General features: G+C 34.3%; 1 protein-coding gene across 1 annotated transcript in view; it reads right to left on the bottom strand.

Moving 5' to 3' along the window:
* ANKRD28 (ankyrin repeat domain 28) overlaps positions 1–19,874 on the bottom strand; it is an 83,810-nt gene that overhangs the window by 9,121 nt on the left and 54,815 nt on the right. Inside the window, exons 10-23 of the mRNA XM_085307517.1 lie at positions 19,561–19,675; positions 19,051–19,133; positions 16,690–16,753; positions 15,349–15,417; positions 13,587–13,727; positions 7,845–7,956; positions 7,160–7,186; positions 6,229–6,303; positions 5,316–5,517; positions 3,730–3,817; positions 3,148–3,265; positions 2,357–2,576; positions 558–645; positions 379–462 (exon numbers count right to left, since the gene is read on the bottom strand). Coding sequence (XP_085163643.1) covers positions 379–462; positions 558–645; positions 2,357–2,576; positions 3,148–3,265; positions 3,730–3,817; positions 5,316–5,517; positions 6,229–6,303; positions 7,160–7,186; positions 7,845–7,956; positions 13,587–13,727; positions 15,349–15,417; positions 16,690–16,753; positions 19,051–19,133; positions 19,561–19,675 — 1,486 coding nt within the window. The remainder of the gene's footprint in view (positions 1–378; positions 463–557; positions 646–2,356; positions 2,577–3,147; positions 3,266–3,729; positions 3,818–5,315; positions 5,518–6,228; positions 6,304–7,159; positions 7,187–7,844; positions 7,957–13,586; positions 13,728–15,348; positions 15,418–16,689; positions 16,754–19,050; positions 19,134–19,560; positions 19,676–19,874) is intronic.

Genomic DNA, 19,874 nt, shown 5'->3' with positions numbered 1-19,874 from the left:
GTTGGAGTTGTGACAGGTGCCTTTATAAAGTCATCCCCAAGTTTCAAATAAATGCCTCTTTATTAGCCTCCTACAATACAAATACAATTTGATAAAAATTCTACTACCCATCATGTGATGCAATTGTAAGCATGCCCAAACTAGTTTACACAATAAAAAACATTCAAGTCTACYGATTCAGAATAGGATTTTAAAAAACTCCAAAATTTTATTTCTAGCACTGACTTAAAAAAAAAAAAAAAGTCTTGAAGAATAAAAAGAGAGGAAAGGAACTAACAGAGATAGTGAATTTTAAAAGGCCAACAGTGACAGAATTTAACAGAACAATGCAACTATTACATTACAAACATTTTTTCCAATATGCAGTTACACTCTTACCTTCCTTTTGAATCTGTTGAATTTACAATACCAGCACCTAGTGTATCAATTAACATTTCTGCAGCACCTTCATTATCATTTATCCTATAAAAAAGTAAACATGCTGTTATTTACAGAATGATAAAGTTTTTGTTAAATACTACAATGAAATCCGTAAAGAATAATTTTGAATTCCTTACACAGCACAATGCAATGGACTGAAAGAATTTCCTTCCAATTTCTGGAAAACTTCCTGTTCCAGCAGGAGCTCTACACAACTGTCATGACCTAAAGCAAGTGTAAAAGTTAGGTATTACAATAATAATAATAAAAATGTATCTATTATATATATACAGATAACAACATAAACCAATTAGCTAAACTAGATTAAGCAAGATCTTCTTTAGAAGTTCTAAAATGATGCACAAGTTATATACATATTGTTAACCTGAAAGGCATCTCATGCTGTCTGAAGAACATACAGTACAGTTAACAATTCTTTAAACCTACACTTTTCAAGCTCTTTTACATTCACTGCTTTGTCTATACAAAAATGTACTTATTTCAGGGAGATTTTTGTTCCACTGAGTTCAAAACACTATATAAACACTTCAAAACTTCCTTCTGTCACCTTTCTTCATGAGACACACACTGGTCATTCGGCAATTGTTTATACCAAGCCAAGAAGTAACTGAATTCTGTCAGCAGTACAGGTCCCCAAGGCAAGGGAAGGAAAACTGTCTGCAGACATAAGCTCTCATTTCCACACCCTGCAGTAAGTGAAACCACAGCTTGATAACACAGGTGCTTCAATAGTCAATCCTGTTGAAGAAATTACTGCCTGGACAGCCCAGGAACAAGCAACTGACTTTACATTGCTCCTCAGGCTGACAACTGTGCACTGTACATTATCAGGGAACTGATCCACATTAAAAATAACCTTGGGAGCGAGGAAGAGGAAGCAAAGAGGTAGGAAAGACAGTATTTTGCCAACAAGATCATCTCCCTTATCTGATTTACAACGTAACCTCAGCAAACAGCGTCAAGGGAGCAAAAGAGCAAGAGTTCCTTTCTGGGGATGTTCTCTCTTGAGGAGTTACTGCATGACTGCGTATCATCAGGGATGACTGCATGACTGATATATTGTTAGATGTTTCTTAGCAAATAACTCTGAAAACCACATAGTGATTAAAAAAAATACTGGAACAAGGTATAGAGCCTACAAGATGTTTTAGGACATAGATCTGAGAAGAGCTATGAGGACAAGGAACTTAAGAAAGTACTTGTACTCATTTTCTTGCTTATGTCTCCTCAATCAAAGTACAAAGGAGGAGACAGAGATATACAAATGTTTGTACATATAATAAAACAGTAAACTCTTTAATAAACGTCTAAATAAGGAATTGTGTACAGAGTAGAATCATTCTTTATCATGAAAAAGTGAATAATATACCTATTAGACCTTAAATATGAAAAAAAGTTTCCAGATATTTTAAAGCAAAATTACAATTCTTATTAATGAAATGATTTCTGAAGCCTGGAGCACGTATACCACYACATTCAGCTGCACTGACACACTGTTCCATTCCTCAACATTTGCCTCAAACTAGTGGCTACTTTTTTCAGTTGTATCGTAATTTTGCAAAATTTTAATTTTAAAATCTTAAATGGAATACGAATTTGTAAAAGTATTGTCAAAACTTGGTTCGCTAAAGAGAAAGACAGCCTTAAAAGTATGTGATGACTATGCTGTTCTAGAAGTAATAAAAAAATAAACGCAACAAATCAGTCTTGTACACTTTTTCCATCTCCAAAATCTCCTGTGTCTTTTGCTTATTTAATAAACTCAACTTTTATTTCATATTTTTTATTGTTGAATACTTATATTCTGAAATTCAGACCACTTTATCAGTATTGCATATCCTTTGTGAGACACTAGACCTACAGAGATACATCCCCTAGGAAGCTGAACACCAGSGAACATTTCTTTCACGTTTACCGTTGTAACAGGCCCAGTGCAGTGACGTATAGCCGTGATTGTCTGCCATCGCAGGCACTGCATCCGCAGATGTAGCTGACTGCAAGAGGGCTCCCAGAACACCGATATGTCCACAGGCAGCTGACAAGTGTATAGGGGTTCGGCCCCTACAGTCTCGTAACAAGGACTTAGCACCGTGCTGGAGCAATGCTTCCACACATTCCTCATGCCCTGTAACTGCCTGCACGAGAGAGATGAAATAGCATGTTTGCACATATTTAGGTATATATTCAGGGTATATAACTAAAGCAAGCAAACTTCAATGTCTTAATACTRTAATTGGTAACAAAATAAGCTCAGCTACGATTTTTCTAGAAATGGCCATTATGTTGGACAAATAGCAATATATTATTATATTAATGACAATAATTTATTGGAACAGCCTTAAATGAACTGCTAATTTCTAGGGCTCATTCAGTTCTCTTAACAGGCAGAGACTTAAAAAAATGGCGTATGGCATGTGTTACAGTTTTCTTCCTTCTATTAACAATACGCCCCACCACATGACAGAAGTGGTACCTYGGGGCTTCTCCACTCAGTTTACAACAAGATTAAGAGACTTGAAAAGCACAGAAAAGTCCTGAGGTTACAGAGCAAACAGGCAAAAGCTAGCATTCTGAAAACAACAGACAATCAAAAGTCAAGGAGTGTAGGACAAAAATAATGAGAAATTCATTAGCACTACACACTAAACCTGTATTTGAAATTAATGCATATATTATGAAAAGGACAGAAATGTAATATTCTCTTACCCCTCTATGTAATGCTGTCCTTCCCCACTTATCTTTGGCATCTACATTTGCTCCTTTGTTAAGGAGTGAATAAACGCAGTCTGTGTGCCCATTAAGAACTGACAGCATTAGAGGAGTCCTGAAAAGAGACAGAAGAAGTGTAATCTAAGCGGAATTTTAACAGACTAGTGCTCAGTTGAAATATTTTAACTCCTATTGTTCTGGGAAACATTGTTTTCAAATTTAGACTGTTAATGGTCTCCAGCACTACTGTCACTCCAAGAATACATTAATGCTTGCTTTTTAGATTCAGGAAAATAGATTAATTTCTAATAATACAGAACTCCTAAGTAAGCTAAAAGAATCCATTTTTTTTAAGCATTTAGGGAATAAGTGCATTTTAATTTCCTCCCAACTAAACAAGTTATTTTACCACTGCCAAAATTATATTAAATTTATTGCTAGTTATACAATCTTATTTGTCCTAGTTCAAATATAATTTCCTCTTAAAAAAGAAATAATCACCAATGCAAAATAATTAGGTTTTCCTTTTATGAAATGCAATAACTTGTGAAGAAAAGAATTTATAGCCTCTAAACTTACTGTCCATTTCCATCTTGAATGTCTACTGCATTTTGTGGTTCTGCATTTCCTATCAATAGTCGCAAACATTCTGAGTGACCATTTGTAGCTGTAAAATATCACCAAAAATATCAGTTTTACATCAATCAACTTTGAGTATGCAGAGGTCAAATAGAACTGTAAACTGTTTAGTTAGCTTGAGAATTCACTGTACTGCCTTTATCATTTTTAGGATTTAAATTGAAAACAAACAAAAAAAAAGAAACTAAAACACTATTTCAGAAATCAAGTAATCTCGATTATATAATATTAAAAGGAATCAATTTGAACTGTCAATTGCTGACAGATATTTGCATCTCTCTATATAAATGAGTTGGGACATATTAACCATAAATACATGGTTGTATAACTTAAATAAGAAGGAATAATTAAAYATACTAATTAGCACAATTTGTACCTATGCCTCAAATCATGCAAACCCCACACTGAGCCAATCACACACAGATTTTATTAGTAAGTACAGCATGTGCATAGTTATGAAGTGATAATTGAAATCACACTTAGAAAAATGGGAAGGATAGGTAATGCATAAAGTAATTAACCAAGCAGTAAAAAAAAAAAAAAAAAAAAAAAAAAAAAAAAAAAAAAAAAAAAAAAAAAAAAAAAAAAAAAAGGAAAGGAGAGAGAGAGAGAAAGAGAGACATCACATTTCAAAGCAACTTCTGAAAGATAAACCATTGGTTGTTGAGGGGAGATATTCCTGACATACAGCTGCTCTATTTAGTCCACATTAGAATGGGGACACCTCATACTTCCCTAGGTTGACAAAGATGCTAGSAGAATTTACAAGGGGCTAAAGGAAATATAATAAAATAGGTTGTGCTCACAGTCAAAGTGATCAAAATGACAATGTTTTGTACAAAATGCTCTTTTTACTGTAATATTCTTGTAAGATCATTACCACAGTGCCAATAATGCCAACCTAAATAAGCCTGCTTTGAAAATGAAAAAAGAATATTGCATGAATGCAACACTGAGAAAGGTAACTTTATAGAAGTTTATAAAAATTATCTAGAAAAGGCAGTGAGAAAATATTGCAAAGGACTACTATTTTGAAAACRCTCAGTAGGGAGTCAGTTAAATTCTTGGAAAAATTAAGTATAGTTTTCATGTCTCTTCTCACACTGACAGAACTCTCTGAGACGCCAGTCATTTTTAGAAATAGTTTAGTGCCAAGATAGGAAACACAATTAATGTATCTAAATCTGGGACTACAATTTGGGCTTATGTGGAAAGATGAGAAGAAGAACAGGAACATACTATTCACAGCTGTTGGCACAACCAGCCTAGCAATGAATGGACAAGGGGAGTGCACCCTTTTAGAGGACAGTATGCTGTAACACTCCTTGGACCAGAATAATTTCTTAAGTTAATACAGGTTTCTACTACTTTAAGCGCTTTGTTACCCTTCTCAGTATAGTATGTAACTTCAAAGACATCATCTATTCCTAAACACTATTTCTTAGAACATTAATAATAAATATTTCTAAGTGTGAAGATGATGCACTCAAAAAGCCAGAATTTTAGAAYTGAACAGTAACCCATACCTGCAGCATGTATTGGGGTTCTCTTTACAACATAATCTTTCACCAAGATTGATGCTCCCTGATTAATGAGTACGTCTACACATTCCACATGTCCCTTAAAGGCAGCAAGATCCAATGGTGTCCTTCCATTATTGTTCCTCACATCAAGGTCCAGTAAAGACTGTACCAGCACTTCCAGAGCTTGATGGTGACCATGATAGGCCTGAGAGAATAAGAAATCTTTCAGTTTTCCTGTCCTTCACATTTTTCCTCTGCTTACCAGAGCTGCATATATAAAACCGTGACTCTAATTTTTATTTTAGCATGTTAAAGGAACATGCTAAAAGCATGTCTCTTCTCTTCTGCTTTAATTTACCAATATTAGAGATTATCTTTCCACTTTGGCCATATATATGAATAATATATGTTATGCACAAGACTTAGGCTATTTTCAGAAAGTATATTGAGGTTTTTCAATTGCTAGTCCACAGAAGAGATTAGAGGAAAACTGCATATTCAGTTATTTACTCTGTATTTTAATGCACAYTTGTATAGAAGTTTCATCATCTGTTCTCTTACTATTTGTGCAAATCTTTCCTAAAGTATTAAAGGCTATTTTTTTCATAAAAAGATAACCATGATGGCAAAATATATCATCATTATGTAGAAGACAAGAACTCTAAAAGTGTCAATACTATATTTTTTAAGACAAATCTTTTAATTAGAAGCAAGGTTCCAAATTAGAAGTGTTCAATTTTAGCCAAGAGGTAAAATCACCTTGTATAATTCATTCAYGAGGTATACATGGTATGTATTGTTATGGTGTAATTTTTTTTTAAAGAGATCAATAACAGTAAGTCCAGAATGAATCAAAACTATTCAACAACTGTTTGAAATTACATGATCTATCTTCACTAACAAATGAAATACTTACAGCTAAGTGCAGTGGACTTATGGGTGCTCTGTTGTCTGAATCGTTCAGCATGTCAGTACCTGATGTTTCCATTAGCTTAGCAAAGATAGAAATTCCAATTGAGTGAAAAAACCCTTCACTTTTGAAAAACACTCAGTAATAACTGCTATTACTTCCAGTATGCACAGATTGAAAAATAAAGAAAGAAAATTAGGAGAAACAATAAAGGTTTRAATTTTCCTTAGGAGTTCTATTATTATTTCAATCTTTTAAAAAGTTTGAATTACAAAGACTGCAATTCCTCCCCTATGTTCATCTACCTAGCAGACTTGCTTAATTTTATAGAACAATGCAATACTCAAATCAGAAATTAACCTAAAATATTTTTCCTGAAGCAGCATTATCAAATAACATGGAAAAAATGCATGCAAATGGAATACAAGCACAGGTGAGAAGAAGAACAGCTGTAGAAGGAAAAAAAACAACTAAGCATTTAGGTTAGGTGAAAAGTCAGCAATAAAATAGATATTAAAAAACTAGAAGGCAGGATTTCTCAGAACAAAAACATCTGCTGAAAAGGCACTCCCCAAAAGGCACAAGCATAGGGCTAAAATATCTGCATGCATACAATTCTGTTTGGTTATTTTCAGATGTGTTTAAAGTTTTAATTTTGAGTCTTTCTCAAACCCGTATTTAATTTAGACAGTAGAATTAAAGCATTCAAAGCGTTTGAAGAACACCAAATACAGATCACTAAGTTTTCATGATCACACATAGTCATACATAAAAAAGATTATTTTCTATTTTAAAATCCTGAGCTGCAAGCATTAAATAACATATCTTTGCATTGAAGACATAGTCGAGTAAGCCTAAAAATAAGCAGCATTTTTTTTAAATGACTTGTTTCCTTTTGCTGTACAATACTTTAGAGTAAGAAATCATACACACTTACAACATCTAGAGGCGTTTCACTTGCAATCTGCAATTAAAAACATTCAGAATTCAGAGTTGAATATGCTTGAATATTAAATTATAAAAATACTAAACTGTAAAATACAGAGAACACAAAATTAACATATTAAATAACATAACCATTTTTGCAAAGGGATTTATCAAAAACCACCCTCAGGCTTTATTATCTAARATTCTGTTATATGGCCATCAGTTAYTGCAACTATGTGAACTATTKTTTTAAGATGTCCCTCACTTGACAGGTTTTCCCCAAGTTTTAAGCTGCTGCTCCAAAAGACATTTGTGAAATCTTTTAATACTCCTCAGTGGGATACCTGTGATTATTATAGTTCAGCCATGAGGAATAAAGTTAGCAGTGTATTCTAGATTAAAAAACAAAACAAAMAAAMCAAAMCAAAACAAAAACTAAGAGCCCACATCCTCAGCAAGCATCATCTYTTCATCTCAGAATGAATTGTCTTTTAAGGTCAGTACCAACTATCTTAGCCCCCCACACTGYCCCTATTTTAAGGGTACCAAGAGCTCAAATACGTATCCTCACGGGCTGAAAAACACTATCAATCTAGCTTACAGATGAAGAACAAAGGTGGAGGAATGCCGGGGTTTCTGCACCATCCTCTCCAAGAGGAGTTGCTACAGCTTTCATCCATGATACATTTTCTTACCAATTCAAGACATAAGCGATGACCATAAGCAGCAGAATAATGAACTGCATTGTATCCTTGTTTGTCTCGGATCCCAGGATTGGCATCGTTTCTTAGCAAATATTCCAGGCACCTATTTAAATTGACATACGACAACCATATACCTGAATGTTAAATTTCAGCTTTTCATTAAGTGATCAATTGTTACCATTCCATTGGAAAATGGAATAGTGCAAACAGGAACACTGTTTTACCGTACAATACTGACTAGGGCTAGAGAACAGCTGACTCAGTAAACCAAGCATTAAGCCAGTCACAAAGTTCCCTGAATTGACAGAATCTTACTGCAGAAGGATGAGGACCAGCTACCGAGTTCTTTGTGATATGGTTCAATACACAGTCATACTGAAGTATACATGCATACGCTTCCACTGCCAGACCTGATTTATTGATGCATTTACATAATAAATACACTCACCATCTGCTGGCATACACACCATTCCTTACTTTTATCGTATGAAATTATAAGGCAGAGTAGGATCAGCCCAGTTTCAACCACAGACACTCAGGTAAGAGCGTGAAAAAGGGAGTTTTAATGTCGGCTTCCCCATCAAAGAACTACTACTAGTTTTGTGTTTTTAAGGGACTCCACACATGTACACTGAATGATTCCAAGCAATTACTCTGTTTATTCACAATTTTGTGGTCCACCACTCAAACTACATTCTGCAGAACTTAAAAATAGTGGGGATGAGAACTACGCAGAAGCAGTTGTTAGAGAACAAGGAGCTAAGTGGACTTAAACTGAACTACCAGACACCATCCCAATCTCAGCTTCAGAAGCTTCAGAGTAACAGGATAAAGACCTATGAGAAACAAACAGTCCCAGAACAATATCAGGTTATTGTTAGTTTGTGCACTTTTTCATAAGCCTCTGCATTTTTTCCATAAGTAAGAGCCTCTGAGCATCTATATGGCAAGGTATAACTGAGCAAATCAAGACTCTACAAGTGTCCTTGAAATTCTGAATTAACAGAGTCGGAAAGAAGGGCAGATTTCAGGTTTCCCTCTGAAAGCTGACAATCATTCTGCTACTAAATTTGCCTCAGTTTGCTCAAACAGTTAAGATTATGAATGTCTCCTCAGTCCTACAGCAGATAGAACCTTTAGGACCTGAAAAAAGGCACATACCACCTTACCTGATGATAGAACCAAGAAAGAAGCAGCATCAAATACCTGATTTGAGAACAGAACATCTGATACTTCAGGAAAAGCAAATGGACTTCAGATGCCTGGATCTCAGGGAAAGCAGATGGACTTCAGATGCCTGGATCAGATCTCTCACTCAGTCTGAGTTCATCAAGCTGAATCTATTCCAAACCACTTCCTAGTGTCCTGAGTGACTGGATCATTTGCTTCCATCAGGGAAAAGGAGACTCAGTTGTCAACATCACACATTGTGATTAGATTGTCTGTTGTGATCTGGACACAATATTTTTGAAGAGAAGGCCAGGAAGCTCTGCATGTGTTTTATAGAGCTCTGAGCTCCAAAACATTGATATGAAACTGCTGGTCCTTTTGCCCTGAGATGTCCAGGTTTTCCACAAGATCTCTCTGCCTATGAAGGAACATCCATTACAATACAGCAAAATGAAGAGTGAAATAGGTGGATTCATCTCAGCATTAAGGGTCGACCTGTTTATTCAGGAAAGTACCACCCAGCAGCTAAGGAAATGTTTGTCCAGATTGCAGTGAGATTGACGGAGTGAATCTTATGAAGTAATCTACCATGATGCTGCACGCTATGTGACTAAAAGCTAGGGAAGACTTCACTGAGATAGCAACTATACATTCAAATACATCATGTATCTTATGACTTGGAACACGCAATAGAAAGTCTTTCTAAAGATTGAACTAGAGCTAAATGAAATCTGGGAGATGAGTCTGAAAAGACCCAACCTCTGAATGGCAGCTTTATTAGACAAAAGTCCAGTTAGGGAAAATGACATTCCAATCCTTCCAAAATGGGTTGTTATGATTGGCACTGACTTGGGATCCTTGCTTCTGTGTAGAATCCAGACAGAAGAACCTTGCATTGATAATACTCCAGGAACATCTTTAAGAGAAGTTACTTTACATGGAATGTATACATTATATGGTAAGTGCAAAGATTAATGTATAGGTCAAGAAACATGAACACATGCAGAAATCATGATCACTAGTCACCATTCTGAGTTTGACTTGCAGATGAAGCTTTTCGGTTTTCTGAAATGCACAAAAGGTCACCATCTCTCTCTCCTTTTGGGGATTATGAAATACTTCTCCTTAATCAGTTAAATGAAATGCTTGTGAAGCCAAAGAATATATTCTCTTGTCAAACCCAGCTCAGAATCTTTGTTCCTTTGTAGAGTTTATCTAAAGGTCTCACAGATTGCCACAAGTAGAGACAAGGGGGTCGGATGGATGCAAGAAAAATGTGTGGGTTTTTTGCTCCCATTTACTTTATAAGAAATTGTTTGTTAGAAAGTTAAAATACCTTTAGATAGCATTTGTAGTTGTATGATACAGCCACGCTGAGACACCATGTTGTCTAAATTCTAGCAAAGGAATCATCTGAAAGAAGATAGTATGATCCCACAATATCCTAATTCTTTGTAAAGAAGATTTCAAGAATGGGCCCAGAGACAGCATAAGGAACAGCACAAGTGAAGATCATCACCTGAATGACCCAGTATCAGCTGTGATGAGATGGAAACTCATTTGAACCACTAGACTTGTACAGCTATAGTGGGTTAAGGGCCTATAGTCTCGTGCACAGTAACAGTGATTAGCTGAAGCAGACCTGACATTCCCTTTTCCATCCCACTTGCTGACTGTCCTCTACTGACCCTCAGAAAAACAGGAGAGTATTCTCACTATACTGAGACACTAATAAGTGTTAAAAAAAAAGAAAAAAAAAGTCTGTAAATCTAATACAGTCCTTACTGAAGGCACATGGCTAGAAAGTCACTTTTCTTTAGTGAAAATTGGAATCTTATTGGAGATTAAGTGAAAGGTTGAAAGCAGCAGTCCTGGTGGCAGAAGGGGCAAAAAGCTGCAAGAAAACTGTATCAACAGTAAAGTCTCTGGTTACAAAGCACTCTGTCTCATTATAAGGTTGAGAAGAACAGGGCCGTGGGGATGCCAATGTATGCTCCCACTTTCATAGTTTTGTGCCCAGGACAAAGGATGAAAGGACGTAAGCACGTTCTCTACCGCTAGTGAAAGGACGTAAGCACGTTCTCTACCGCTAGTGAAAGGGTAAAAATTCTCTTCTTTTAAACAATAAAGTATATAACTTCACTGTAAATTAGAACATATCTAATGAAAATATATGCTTTTTTTGCATCTATATTTAAGCTACTAGCTTGGTTTTCCTGGTAAACAAATATCTGGATTTGCATTAGTGACAACATTGCCTACATGCTTTTATTTGAATTGCAACAGGATGAAATTTCTGAGAATTCAAAGATAAGTCAATCTGTCCCATCTATTTAGAATTACTGTCCATGCACCTTTTATTTGGTCAACTATCTAACTTGCTTTTTTTAATTTTAGCCAGTGATTTTGCCTTAACACTCACGACTCATTAGTAACTGTTAAACATCATTGTCACTAGCTATCTTGATTTGTCTATCTTTAAATCTGTGCGCTCACAGATAACAGTAATATATGGAATACTCTGCAGGAAGCAAAGCTGGCTAAAAATTCTTGAGTATCATCTCTTTTCAATGTGAAGCTGATCATTATTTTTACTCCTTCTTCTCATCGAAGAAGGAAATTGAATTTGAATCTTCTGAATCTTAACTGTCCTCAGTAGCCCTCTTTAAAAGGAGACAAACCAGAATTTTGAAAGCCCAAATAAGTTAAATTTATTTCCCACTCATTGGCTTATGGTCTGTTAAATAATTCTAATAGAGAAACAGGATTTTCCCCTCCCCCCAACATGTTGCTCTTGTTTATTTTATTCTGTGATAGTCTTTCTTCATTTAATATTGCCAAAATAAGGCTTACTAGTGTATTTTCCAGCATCAGAAGCACTTGCTGAAGATATCAAACATTTCCAAAAAGGAGCAAAAAGGATCTTAATTTTATGAAAAACATCCTTGTCCCTAAAATCTATCTTTAAAGATGTCTGAACAGACATGAAAAAAACCCACAAATATTCTTGGAATTCCTATATAAATCACATGCTGACATTTTTTCCAAGGCTTTATATTCCAACTCAGCAATCATTTTTAGCTTCATTTTTGTTTTGAGTATGGCTGAGCAGTACTGGTTTTCCAGCTGTTATTAATCACCTTGCTGCATCAATATAAAAAGCTTCTCCTCAGGCTATTCTGCTTTGCAGCCTCTGTTCACAGAGCCAACTGTAAATCTGAACGGCAACACTGCACAGACTCTAGACAAATCTTTGAGCTATCTTCCAAAGCTCTGCAATATTGCCATCATAATTCATACTCATGCCTTTTATAAGACAGATGGCAAAACAATGTCATCTGAAGAACCATTATAGTTTTGAGCTTTTCACAGCAACTGTGATGCTAAAATTAATCCCAGATCAACTTGTAAGAGGGCAATTAAAGTAAAATTATCTCAAATTCCAGCAGGAAGTGAATGCATATGTAACAAGTAGCAGATAACTTTGTTTTGAAGATCATCTTTACAGAAAAAGATGCACGTACTTCAACTATTAGTTTAATAGCTATGAGAGTATTTTTTACTTACACTTCCTACTGCTACCTCAACCTTTGAAAGGTGCTACATTAAAAATGTCATGACACAGCATTAAAAAGCTCACTCTTTTCTAATGAAAATTTCACCAAATGCATGTAAGGGTAGCTCACCAGCCTGTTTTGACCTCTGTGTGCATGTATGTGCAAATGGTTCTCTTAACTTTCCTCAAACTAACCAATATCTGAAGTTTAATAACCTCACTGATTTTGTTCTATCTATACAGGCTTTGTATGTAAACATTTTAGAGATCAATAACTATGCTAAATGCAACCATTGAAGTACAAAATACACACACATGCGCACATACACAAGACAGATTTATGAAAGTTTCTGGACACATTTCATTAATAGGAAAGTAACTACTTCACAAACATTTGCACTAACAAGGAGGAGCATGGTAATGCTAACTATAGAAGGTTTTATGAAATCCCAAACGGATAAAGCATCTATCTTATTTAAATAAGTCTAGTTCATTTCTACCCTTTTGTTGGCCTACTGTAACCCAGTTAAGGCTTACAGCATATTTCTGACAAACTACACGAATTTTGGGGCAATATTAAGAACCTTCCCAAAACACACAATGTCTACTCTTCATCAGAATCTGATCTTAAAGCAAAATTAAATTGCAAATGTTAGAAAGTTACATAATATCCCAAGACAGAGATGATATCTGTTTAACCATTGTGCAGTATCTGCGGTTAAAACTCTTTTTACAATGTCCTCTTGAATTAAGATGCCTGCATTAAAAGGCACAACCAAAAAAAAAAAAAAAAAAAAAAACCAATACATCTCAGTATCATTCATTTTTCTCAGGAAAATTTGTTACATGAAACAATTTATTTACAATGAACAATCCACAGTCAAATGCAAGCTTAAAAATACATATATATAAAAAGCATTTGACAAATCTGAAGGCAGAATGTACATAAAATTCAGAGCTCAAAGGTCTCTAAGGATTAAGAATTTCATACAAAGCATGCCACTTACTTTCCGTCTGTGTCTGATGCAGCTGCATAGTGTAGAGGTGTACAACCCCTCTCATCAAGGTCATTCACACTAGCTCCAGATCCCACAAGGGCAAACAGGCACTGATAATTACAATTGGCAGCAGCATAATGGAGTGGAGTTCTTTAGTACACATTTAAATAAAAAGTACAATGGTAAATAACAGCAAAATAATATTATAGAGACAGAAAATGCAGAATAAAATGACAATTTAAAAACCTACTTACACTTATTTTAAAAGTATTTGTGGTAAAGAATGTATAATCACAATATTTAAAATATTTAAGATTATTTTCTAGGGGCCATTTAATAATGCAGAACAACATCTGGGGAACGAATTTGCCAGCTGCTCTATGCACATAATTTGAGCTATGGAAGTTTTATACAAATTTTCTTGTGTAAACATACAGGGGAAAACACAGTTTACATTAGAAACATTGTTTTTAGCTATTCAAATAATTTCAAGTCACTGAAAAATATAAACAAATCTTACACCTGTTAGCTAAAAAAAATATATAGCAACTAAACAAGGTGAAAACCAAACACAACTGTTAACGAGCAGATGCTTTACTGCAAAGACATCAGCATTTTATCAAGTTCAAAACAAATAAGTATTTTTAAGTTATTATTATACTAGTATATCATAAGCATTGTCAGAGAATTTTTTTTTTAATATACTTTGTTTTCTTACAACAAAACCATCAAATATTGATACTGATGAATTAGCTCAGAGGAATTTTATTCCAGACTGAAATACATAAACAATTTTCAAAATAAACCAGTTTGGATAAAATTTCCAAAGCACTAAGATGACTAAGAATTCCTTTTTTTATTGTTTTAAAAGATAGATTATTTCTATAAATATCTCAGTGTAGAAGCAGCAGTAAGGCATTTCTAAATGTTCTACCTCTTCCCTCTCCCTTAAAATTATTTTTTTCAATTTCTCTCTCATTTTTAACTATTTTAATCCTTTTCCCTTCCTCCAAAATAACTGCTGTATAGAACAAGTTAAAAAATACAAAAGAAAAAAAAACTGTCAATGGGAAAAGTTGAAGAGAAATAGAAGTGGAACTTAAAGCAAGATAAAACTTATATCCATAACATTCTCTTCAAGTCCTACTCCTGCCACTCACATGAAGGAAAATCATATTTTCCATGATGCAATGTGAAATTTTGCACGAGTACTGATCATGCCTTCCAAACTTAAATACTCTGATACTAAAAATAGAAATTACTGTCATTCTGACAGAGTTCAGAGTATGAACAAGGAAGGAAAGAAACAAAGGGACGGATGTAATGAGAGGAAAAAGGTGAAGCAGTTTTTATAAAATCAAGTATATTTTAACAAAAAGCCTCAGAAATAGCAACAGATTTATAGTTTTGACTGGTAGGTTATTTGGAAGACATTGCTAATGACCTTGGATGAGAGCAGTTTAGACTTGTTAGATCTAGGTTATAAGTAGAAAAGACTTTAAAAAGTTAGTAGAGTATGTAGCAATCATTAGAAACAAGACTAAAACCTACTTAGCAAAAGACAATAAACAAAATATGTTTTTACCTTTTGATAACATATGCTTCAGCATAGTTGGCTGTAGCATCTCTAAGAATTTATTAGGGACATCATCTCTAAAAACATACATACTGGAATATACAGACCGGTTCACATAGCATCAATATGCTGTATAATACATTACGTAATATTCTAACAGCCCTTAACAAAACACAAATCAAGAGCAAGTCTTACCTCCCAAATCTGTCCTTTTTGTTGAAATCCGCACCAGTATTGAGCAGAAGGTTTAGGCACTCCAAATTCCTATGAAGTTAATGCAATATGGCTTGTGATTGCATACTGTATTTCCTTCATAGCGGCCTTTCCAAACACCAGAACTTCTAGAGTATACCTCTCATATGGTATTTTTAATCAACCAAACTATCATAGGAAAATTTCAATAAATGTATTCTACGTATAAAAATCCATATAAAAATAGATTGCAAAATTGTAGGAGCAAAACAGTAAAGAGCAAATTATTTCAAGTCTACATAACAGAATAGCTAGCAAATGGCATGCATAAAGCTCAAGAACATTAACCTAGCTTAATAGAATTTTCAATTAACAAAAGACAAAACTGCAAGTCACAAGATTTTTTGCCCAGAAGTAAGTTTTTAATGTGTATAATTTAAGGCCAAAGAAATATTTCCATATAAATATTTTTATTATCTAATGTAATTCATTTTCAATGCAATAGATCATTTTAATAGATGTAAAATACTGTTTATTATTTAAACAAAATCTTAATAATTTTCCTAAATTGAAGATGAGTGAGGAAATACGTGGCAAATTATGATTTTTATATGAAAAGATAGTATTTTAACTTCAGGTATTTGTAACAAGAATGTATATATCAACTGTCTTTTGACTTAGAAAAACCACTTAGAGTATTACTTAAATAAATTTGAAACTGAAAAATGAAAATATCAGTATCCTAGAGACCTTCTACCCCACAAATTGTATCATGAGAACTATTGCCTGTTTTTTCCAGGCAATTTGGAGTAGTCACTATAAAAATCCCACAATACATTAATATGGATCACAAATCGAGTGATGAGCAAGTAGTATTGACCATTTTATCTATCAAACTCTAGAATTTAATTACGATATTTTAATTAGTTTGATTTTTTTTGTAGAAACATATTTGCCAAAGCTGTTATTCTTCCCGACATGTCCCACAGTGATCCTGCAAGGACACGTCATATTTGAATTCTGTAAATTCTAAATATTACAGTATCATCCATGGGAAATTAGAATAAAAACCAGTTCAATCCCAATAATAAACCTAAGATAAGGTTGATGATATCAGCACACTGCACTCCCATAATTATTTAAGACAAACACTTCATTTTGCTTTTCCCCCCCCCTATTTTTTTTTTCTCTTAGCTAGAATCCATCTTGAAATTATGTTCATGTTTATATAAATTCCAAAGGGAGAGGGCAGGAGAACCATAGAGAGGAAAATAAAAACAAAAAATCCCAATAATGATCAGCAATTCAAAAAACACTAACAATGAAAGCATGAATGCTACATACCCTCCAGCTGCAGCTGCGTGAAGACAAGTCCTGCCAAAGTCATCTGGTGTGTCTATGTCAAAACCTACAAACCAAGTATTATGATATAGAATCACTATGTAACTCATCCTTTCACAAAAAGTGCGCTCAGGTAAACCTAACAGTTACTTATAAGAAAGCACTGACGCATTGATAACCAATTTTGCTCAAAACAAATGCTTGCTATTTGTAATATTCTGGAAAACAGATATTCAATTAAAACTGAAAGGGATGAGGCAAAACATGATTAGTAGCACTAAAGCAAAAGGCTATTATTAATGCTTTTTCCTTATTCTATTTAGCTGCTAATATTTCAATATAATTAAGCACTGAATGTAAATCATATGACAGCAGTAAGACAATTTAAGAATAAGCCAGTATTGTTCACTTTATCATTTGGTATTCTGTAGAGCTGCCTTTTTTTTTTTTTTTTTTTAATAAAAACAGGGGTGACAACATTAATAAATCTAGAAGCCACTGAAATTTCATCCTTCAGTTTAGCTCTCTAGTCCCAGGCAAAGAACTTTGTTAAGCTGGAATGAAGGCTGTAAACAGCAACTACTTAAAGGGGAATCCTCTAGAGAATATAATTGGTTTTCCCTCCCCTAAAATGTATAAACTATTAAAATTCAAATTTGAAATCATAAATATTGAAGCCAAATACTTGAGAGTATTGAGCTCCATAGCCAAAGTTACCATAGAAGCCTTAATTTTGCTCTGACATTCCCGCTAAAAAGACTATCCTTAAAACCATACACTAATACCTAAATAACTGGAAACTAATTAATAGTCTAACTGGTCAACCTTACCTTTGTTGATAAAAGATAGATATCTAAAGAAAATGAAGTTGTATTTACAGAAAGGTAAAGTCAATGCAATCAAATGAAAAACTCTTTCTCAGCCAAACCGAAACACACATTCAGGACAATTCCCCCTTCCCTCTTCCGAACTGAGGGAATTTCTTACATATTTTTACACCAGTTAGCATACACACATTCCTGCTCTCTGCTCCCTATATGAGACTAAACCTGTACCTGTATTCAAAGACACAACAGAGCAAGTTAAGTGTCTAAAAAGCAAAACAAGCACGCAAATCCTCTCCTCTGGGTATTTTAGCTACAGAAAAATGACAAGACTGATTCCTATTCTAACTTCCCCCATAAAGCTTAGCATGAATTCCATGCAGACAAAAGTAGTTATAAATTAGAGCAACTGGAACTGCTTTCATCTTAAGGAAAACAGCACATACTGAGTTCATGCTCCTTGTGAAATGTTTTAAGTAAATGAAACTTCTTCCCTGACACTATTTCATGCCCTTGCCTCCAAATTATTTTGGGTCAAGACAGAATTCTCCAAGTTCAGCAATATGATCAGTAAACACTGAGTCAATAAACACAAGAGACAGGACAGTGCATAACAAAGCAATCAACGCAATAAATAAGGTACGCGGCTTTTAAATTTTGTTCTATTCAAACTCACAGCACAAAATTAATCTGTTGAATGCAGCAGATTTCTATAGGTGTCACAGAAGCCAAAAACTTTGAAAAGTTCCAAAGGCACCATACAAATAATGAAAGCATCAAGATGCAGTAGGCAATAAGGCCTACTTAGAAAAACATTATGCCTTAAAGCATAAAAAAAATTATGAGGTTAGAAAGAAACTTCTCAAAAAAATGATTGTTCCATTTCTATCCTGAAAAAATTCCCTTGTGCTCTCCCTAAGTTTTGTAAGATCGCTCTTAAAGCGAATACAGGATTAGACAGATAATAAGGTAATAACCTTAAGAACCTCCCTCTATGTAGAGGAACAAATTGAACGATGAAAATACAGTGCAGTTTGGGTTACTTCATTAACAACAGAGCACAAATGAAACACTTCTTAATGCAGCAATGGAGAGTCTTCAGAGCTATCAGGTTGTACACTATAGAAACAGACCAATCAATACTACAGTCAGGGCATCTTGCAAGGGAAAGGGAGGATGTTGGAAGGTCATATTAAGAATGTTAAAGTCTTTCTCTTTGAAATTACATTATGGTCTCAGCCAGACATTCCTCCCCTTTGGGCACCTTAAAATGTACAAGCAAAACACTTAATATTAAAAAAATATACATATATAGACACATTGTTTCAATTTGGGTGACGTTTTTTGGCAAAAAATCACCCCTGTGTAAGTGTGCATTCACTTTAACTATGGAGAGTCCATTAAGGTAATGAGCGCTGTCCCCAGGCTACTAGAAAAGTCCAAAGATTTCTACATGTTACTAAATTAAAACTTAATTAAAAGCTCCTCTAGGGAGTAAACAAAGTATAAAGCAAAAGTAAGACTTTAAATAGTATCCTACCTGATGAAAGCAGCTTTCTGCAGCAGTCTGAAAATCCACTTAATGCTGCCAAATGGAGAGGAAACATCCCATGTATACCCCGCCTAAGATACACCATAATCAGGTATCACAGCTTCATTACAATAAAAATAAAACAAACAAGATTGTATGCCAAAGTGCACGTGCATAGTGGGTTCACTAAACTGCCTAATTAGAATAATTAGCCTTAGGAAAACTCTTCACATGTTAAAAGCTTTCTTACAAACTAGACAGGGTGCATTAATTCAGAGCTAGTAGATCAAAAGCTTTTATTTCAAATATATTATTCTAAAGGAAAGGCAATTATCTTTCTTTTTGTACAAATTCTAATGTACTATATAGTTACTTAAAAGTGTAGCATAGGATAATACATAAAGCATTCGCCATTTCAAGCTGAAGAAAATATGGAAAAAGTTATACCAATCTTGTTAACCTAATAAATACATTTCTAAATTCTCTCAACTTGCATTTGTGCCAGTAAATGTTACCTACTTTGCAGTGTCAGCACCACTTGTAATCAGTGTGTTGATTAATAGCTCATGGCCATATCTAGCTGCTATGTGCAAAGGAGTATTTCCATTCTTATCTTCACAGTCTATTTCTGCTCCTATAATAAAAAGTAATTGCTAAGTGAGAATATACATTGGCATATATGCTTTTATTAGAAAAATGACACCAATGATTTAAGTAATATTAACAATTGCCCATGAATGACTAGTTTGGCTTTTAAATCTATAATGTTTTAAGTAGTATTTAGCACTAACAGCTAGCAAAACAGAGAAGCATTTTCTTATGAACTCATATGG

This window comes from Rhea americana, unplaced genomic scaffold, assembly GCF_003343005.1.
Source record: "Rhea americana isolate MKP2758 unplaced genomic scaffold, rheAme1 scaffold_26, whole genome shotgun sequence".
Lineage (NCBI taxonomy): Eukaryota > Metazoa > Chordata > Aves > Rheiformes > Rheidae > Rhea > Rhea americana.
The sequence above is the reverse complement of the archived record's forward strand: the minus strand, read 5'-3'. Positions and strand labels throughout refer to the sequence as shown.